Source organism: Austrofundulus limnaeus, unplaced genomic scaffold, assembly GCF_001266775.1.
Source record: "Austrofundulus limnaeus strain Quisiro unplaced genomic scaffold, Austrofundulus_limnaeus-1.0 Scaffold24, whole genome shotgun sequence".
Lineage (NCBI taxonomy): Eukaryota > Metazoa > Chordata > Actinopteri > Cyprinodontiformes > Rivulidae > Austrofundulus > Austrofundulus limnaeus.
The window spans coordinates 3094366-3101598 of NW_013952426.1; the positions used below are offsets into that span (position 1 = coordinate 3094366).

The window sequence follows — 7233 nt, forward strand, 5'->3', positions numbered from 1 at the left end:
TGTGTGTATTTTATGAGTTATACCAATAAGAACATATTTAAAGATTAGATCAAATAAAAGTATCAAAATAATAACTCTTCTAGTAACCAGCTCAGCATATAGTGAGTTGGTTTTACTTTGTTCCTTTCAAAACAGGTTAACATATTAAACGGGTAGAGCTAAACAGCCACCTCGTCTTTCATGAGGATTCCTTTATAGCCAAGAGACATAGTCTCTTCTACATGTATGGGGTCTCTCCTCCTAGCTGGACATGTTCAGGAAACCTCCCTAGGGAGGTGTCCAGGGGAAGTCTTTGTCAAATGTTTAAACCACCTCAACTGGCTCCTCTGAATGTGGAGGAGCAGCAGCTCTTCTCCTAGTTTCTCCTGGATATCTGAACTTCTCACCCTGTTTCTAAGGGAGAGTCCATCTCTTCTGTGGAAAAAACTCATTCTGACCACCTGTATCGGTGAAGTCATTATTTTGAGGATAACCCAGGATTTGTAATCCTAGGTGAGGGTAGAAATGTAGATCGATCTGTAAACAGAAAGCTTTGCTTAACAGCTTAGCTCCCTCTTCACCACAACAGACAGTTACAAAATACACAATGCAACAATCTGCACCAGTTTGTCTGCTGATGCCGTCCTCCATTCTTCCCTCACTTGTGAACAAAACCTTGACATAATTGAGGTAAAGCCTCACTTCAAATCCGGAGGGGGAAGTATTCATTTGTTACCTTCTTATGAGGGAGGAGTTTGTTTGTCTGAATGATGTTTGGAACTTTGCAGTTGGGGCAGTTGCCCCTGGTAGGGTCTCCCATGGTAGACTGGTCCTAAGATGACAGGCCAGACAAAGAGCGATTCATAACACTCGTAGGGATGATAGCAAACAAGGAGCTCAATGTCCCCCGCCTGGACATGGATTACCGGGGCCCCACCCTGGAGCCATGCCAGGGGGTGGGGACTTGTCAGCAAGTCCCTGGTGATCGGGTCTCTACCCATGAGGCCTGGTTGGGCTCACCCAAATGAACACCACAGGTTTGCATCCCTGTGGGCCCACCAGCTGCTCGAAGGGCCACACGGGTCRAGTACAGTGTGCTAAGAGCAACAGCCAAAGGCCGGGCCCTTGACGCACTGACCCTAGCTTACTGAAGCTGTGRACATCATCTTCACATCATGGTGCAAAGAGTTGCAACTTTCCTCAATAGCCTAATAATTATTAGCAGAATGATATAAATCACACAAGGCAGCTGGTGCTAATATGCGATATTAATATACAGAATGAATAATATTGCACTGCTGTAAAGTTCCATTTTTTGTTAGAATATTGTGAATAATAAAGTCAAATCAGTAAGTGTGTATGATCACAAACTGTGACATCAAGAGTCTGGTTATTTTAAATAACTTGACAGTGTGTGGAAATGTATCATTGCCTGTAGGGTACTAACATGTTTACAGATGTAGATCCAGGAATTTGTCTTCAGCTTTACAGTCATCAGATCTCAATCTCATTGATCTCTTCATATGTTATTTTTTCTGTAACCTTTTTTTTATATCTTTGTAGAACAGTGAGGTAACATCTGACAAAAAGACTTTAGATTTGATCAAGTCAAGGAGAAAATAAAAATGTCACTTTTCACTTTCTTACTGTTTTTCTCATCATTTGTGTTTAGTGGAATTAGTGTCTTAAAATAGAAATGTAAGCAGAACATCAAGGTATTAAACTTGGATTTAGGACACCAGCAGGTGACACTTTTTGGAAATGATCCAACAAACCCAACAGAAAATCTGCCTTAGAACTTTTATTAAATATAGTCCATTCAAAAACAGAATGAAACATAATAAAATAGACCCAAGTTGAGTTAATATAATTTTATGTGTGCTACATTTTGTCCCTGATTTTGCATTTGGAAGGAGACAAAGGTGGATTACTCCTTCAACCTTTTAACTGGCWGCGAAACAACTAGATTGACTTAGATTTGAATACGGAGCTTCACATGGGGCCTGGAGAGTAAATCACTGGGATGTCGCTGCTGGACACTAAATGGAGAATAACGTTTGTGAGAGAGAGTTCAAAATGTTTTAAAACCTTTGCAGAAGTTCTCGGTTGCCTTGCGTTAGTTTCAAAGACACCGTTTTGTTGATTGGATTTTGAACATGTTCAAAATGGTGGGCAACAAATCTTGTCTCAATAAACTATTGCAGCAGCCTGAAACCCTCGTTAATTTAGTTTCCATAAATCTACAGTTCAGGAGATGTTTTTCATCTTCTATAGGAGCAGGCTAAGGACTGGAAATTTCTCATTTCATTCCATTTATTGTTTATTTGAATAGGGACAAGTGTCATGAATTAACAATACAATACACCACAACATTTATGGCCAGAGCTAATTTGCAACACCTGTCCCTAGATGGGCTTTTAGCAACATAAAATAAAAGTGTAAAATACAGTTAACAAATAAAAACATCACAATATTAAAACTCACTAATAAACTCATAAAACCAACTTAAAAACAAATCTAAGACAACGGACCCAAATACCCAAATCTAAACATCAAGCAGATAATAAAAATATATATAAAATGGGTGAAAAGCTAAACTGGTAAAAACCAGACTCTCGTCCTTCACTTTGCTTTATAYGAGGGTCTGGACTCTCGGTTATAGAGCTACTCTTGCTGGAGGCGTGGCCTCTGCTAAAGTTTAAAAATGATTGGATCATTTGGGCGCAATGTACAGTATGTGTACGCGAGCTCCACTGTGAAGGAGGCTAAGCTAAGAAGCTAACTGGAAATCATGTGCGCTGTAAACAACCCTACTGACAAGACAGCTGTAAATGAGAGCTGCTGCTCTGTCAGACAATTTTATTTTAATTTGGAAGCCTTATCAACACGGACTGGCTTCATTCACTTCCTCCACTGCTGTATGCTAAACTAACTAGCAGACACTGTGCAGAAAATTGACGTTGTTCAAAACTCCGCCTTCTGTTTGCTGATTGGCCCAGGTAAAATAAACTACAAGCAGACACTGCACAGAAAATCGACGTTCTGTTCTCTGATTGGCCCGGATGAAATGCTCCCGATGAAATCCTCGTTCCCAGACGGAGCAGTGAAGGTAAAATAGAATTGAGCGGAACTGCGTAGGAAGGCAAGGGCCAGTCAAAGTCTAACTCTTCATATGAAAGTGTACAGCAATCAGAAACAAAGGGACAGCTGCCAAGATAAAGAGGAGTGAGGTGGGTATAATAGGTGGAGGAAGTGGGCAATGGAATTATGTTCACAAACCTATGAACAGTTTTGCAAATAAATCACACAAAAACTATGATTCTTCAAATAACCATACTCAAGTTTTATTTTGCATGGATAGAGACGTATAGTAAAGTCTTGTGGATGKTTTTCAAAAACTTTACTTCAAATAAATTTAAGTGGCCGGCAAGCTCCTTGTCCCACTCACCCCCTCCCTCCCCCTAGTCTCTCTGCTGCTGCAGATGCTTCTATCTTTGCCTCCAAGTACATTTTCATTGCCCACAGTTTGCTTGTCCCTTCCAACCCTGCCCCCCRGAGCCCCCACATCAAAGTGTTTAAGAGTATATAAATGTATTGTGAAAATTACAAATGATCAAGAGTCAAGATAGGCCTACAAGTAAATGTCCGAAGGGGTTGACATTGCTCTCGCAATTCATATGACTTACTGCACACTTTTTGCAAACAGTCTAAATTTATCAGGTCTGCAAATTGCTGCTCGCACAAATGTTGCAATTTATTTCCATAGAGGTTCACCTACATTTTCTAAGTACAAATCCAGTGTGTTTTCAAGTGAAAATTTGCTTATTTTCTTGCAATTTTGAGTCTCCAACTCTCAGCCCACTGAGACACAACCATGATGGATTCCTTTTTTGCCCCCTGAAAATGAAAGAAGCATCTGACTCATCTCAGTGGAACCAAACAGAGCTGCTACCTTCAGGGACCACACCAGTCCGCTCTGCTGTAACTAACCCAAGGCCCCCCTCTGTTTAACATCTCCCCCTCCACCAGCATAATACATCCTGAAAATCACAGCCTCCAAACACAACACATAGGCAATCGGGGACATATGCCAACAAGCTGCACCGATAGTCAGAGCCCACGTTCTGAACAGGGTCCATCACACTAAAATATGCGCTCGTCGCGGGGCCCCGGCAGATGGAGAGGCAGCGGCTCATGCTGCGTCCCCTACACTCCATTGTGTCAAAGTCTCCCGAACTCCCTCACTGTACTGCATCCTCTCCGATCCGGCAACAGCCGTGAAGTTGGCTGCCATGCCCGACTGAGCAGCGGCAGATGCTGGGAAGATGAGACAGGGGTGGGGTGAGGGCTGAGTGGGGRCCCACTGGTGGATTGAGAGAAGAAGGATCAGCTGAAGACAAACGTGGAGTTATTGGCATTAGACTGGGTAAGACCCAATCACTTAAACCATTTAAGTTACTATGCACTGCCCCCMCYTCCTCCTCCCCTCTCCCTCACCCCCTGTCAGGCCTGTCAGGGTGACCTCAGACTCTGCTCCCAGAGGGAATAAAACAGGAGCCTCTCTTCTCCTCACTTGTTGACAAGTCCCTCCTCTCCTCTGTGATCCCCCCCACCCCATCCCACCACCACCCAGCCGTAGGTGTTTTAATGAGCCAACCTGGCCCCCCTCACTCCCCAGCAGACCAGACAGAAGGAGCTTGGCGAGGCTGAGACTTAACTCTCCACATCAGGATAATTAACAGTGAGAGGCGCACCTTCTCTGACATCCCGTCGGCCCGAGCACGGTGACGCTCAGCCCGCGCGCAAATAAGCAAAGCGCTCCCGGTCATACCTCCACCCCCGCGCGCGCACATACAGAGAGAATAAAGAAAATGGGAAGGAAAAAAAGTCCACAATGAAGGATGAAAAGCGCACGGACGCGCTCACGTGGACGCCGAGAAATAACTCAACAAACGGGACTCGTTGGATGAGTTTCAGAAGTGGTGAACTGAATGATGAATGAGTTAAACCAAGCAAAACGAGATTCTTATTCTTATTGTTGTTTCTGTCCTGTGAGACATCTGAACTCTTGCCCAACCAAGACAATCTTTCCTCTGAACATTCTGCTTTTTGATTTAAACAAATAAAAATATAGATAAGAATCTGAAAACTCTCACTTAAAAAAAAAAAAAGAAAAACAAAGTCCAACCAAACTCACCTGTGATTTCTCTGCTGACGTTGGAGAAGCCGGCGGCTGCTGTTTCCTTTGAAGCCATGGTGCGCTCCGCTCCTCTCCGCTCCTGCCGCCCTTCCGGCCGCTTCTCTTTTTCCTCTCCTCTCCCACGCGTTCTGCCCCCCCACACACACTGAACGCTGTTCACTTTTTTTTTTTTGCCTCCTCTCCCCCCACACCCGCACTCTTTCTTGTTGCCTCTCCTGTGAGTCCCGGCGYGGCAGCAGTCCCGCACCGCGAGGCGTGAAGCGATGCGGAGATGCGCGCTCTGGCGRGATCCACCGAGCGACTCCAGCACTCCGGCACCGAGCAGGAAGAGGGGGAGGGAGGGGGAGCGAGAGGCTGGAGCTGGTGGTGGGAGCTTTTATTTATTTATTTATTTATTTATTTATTTATTTATTTATTTATTTATTTATTTATTGGTTTGGATTTTTTTCAAACTCATCTAATTAGTTAGGACTATTGCTGCCAAATGATGCAATCCATCCCTGCTGGACGAAGTGTTTTGGTTAAAGTTACCTGGATTAGATCCAAGTATTTAAAAAAATAATCAAAATTAAGAAATTGGAGGAAAAATATCTCTTGAATTACATCGGTTTGATCTTGTAGAAAAGATAACTTGAGAACCCRGAGATTTCCAGAAGTTGACACCGTTCATCACGTTTAAAAAGTCAGAAAGTAACTTTAGTTTTATTATGTTTGAGACATAACACCAGTGAAGGTGAGAATGATGACGTCAAGTTAAAGTTTATCTCCACAGCACACAGAACAAATTAACCAAAGTTGATAAAATGGTTCAAATAAGACCTTAATTTTTATTGAGCCAATCATTCACTGAGGTGGGCACCAAAATTTGAACTCAACTCAAGTAAGAGTACCTTTACTTCAACATATTTCTACTCAAGTAAAAGTAAAATGTTGCCATTCAAAAAATGAATCAATAAAAGTTTTTAAAAAATGGTAAAAAGGCTACTTAAATACTGAAATCAATCATATATTAGAAGAGGAACATGTAAAAATTACACAATCAGATCAAAATAGAAGGCTATGTAGAAATTTAGGTATTTTACAGATTAAAATGAAAATAATATAGATAACATAATTACAAAATAACAAATTCAGGCAAAAATAAACATTTTCCAAATCATTCCACCTTCCATTATCTATACCCAATTGTACCTGTCAGGGTCACAGGGGTCACAGTGGTGCCCATATCCAGCTGGAGAGGGTTACACCCTGGACTGGTTGCAAGTCCATCCCAGGGACACATAAAGACACGTGTGTCTGTGTCTGGTGAATTTTTTTTAAGAAAAAGAAGCTTCRCTGAAGTTACTCACAGTGGGTACATTATTCAGACATTTTACTCAAGAGTAGCAATACTTCATAATATAAKGACCCAAGTAAAAGTCAAAAGCACAGTGTAGTAAAAATACTCCTAAAAGKATTTGTTTTCAAAAAAGWTWCTTAWGTAAATGTAACTGAGTAAAYGTCGTTACTACCAAGTCTTGCACTGATGGTRGTAAGCTACGTCAAATAAAATCAAATTAATTCAAAACATTGTGAATTAAAATCAAAGTCCAGCTTCAAAACAAAAGACTAAAATCAATTAAAATTGACTGACAGTAAATATTCTGCCTGAATATAATATAATAGAATAGAATAGAATAGAATAGAATAGAATAGAATAGAATAGAATATATTTATTGTTGCTGATAAAACAATGTTAAAACAAGTGATTACTGTCTGAGCTGCTTAAATAGTCACATTGGTTCCACAGAGTAGAGGAATAAAAAAAAATAGTGCGCGCAACTGAAGTTTCCTTGTAAAAAGGGAAAGAGAGTAAATGGGTGCCTGGTTCTGAAGGATCAAAAAAATGGGATAACCAGCACTCCAAGAAATATGATTGTACTTGTACAAGTTGACAATGGCATGTAGCCGAAACGCGTCCTGTTTTCTGCCCTTATTAATAGTATTTGTTTGGAGTGCTGGTTATCCCATTTTTTTGATCCTACAGAACCAGGCACCCATTTACTCTCTTTCCC

The 7233-nt window shown here is 41.5% G+C and overlaps 1 protein-coding gene across 7 annotated transcripts in view; it reads right to left on the minus strand.

Moving 5' to 3' along the window:
• carmil3 (capping protein regulator and myosin 1 linker 3) overlaps positions 1-5489 on the minus strand; it is a gene marked incomplete in the record, with an annotated part of 154774 nt that extends 149285 nt beyond the window's left edge. For all 7 annotated transcript variants that reach the window (XM_014004474.1, XM_014004476.1, XM_014004475.1 and 4 more), the window contains 1 exon segment: positions 5177-5489. In XM_014004474.1, the coding sequence (XP_013859928.1) occupies positions 5177-5234 (58 nt within the window).
• Between the last annotated feature and the right edge of the window lie 1744 nt (positions 5490-7233).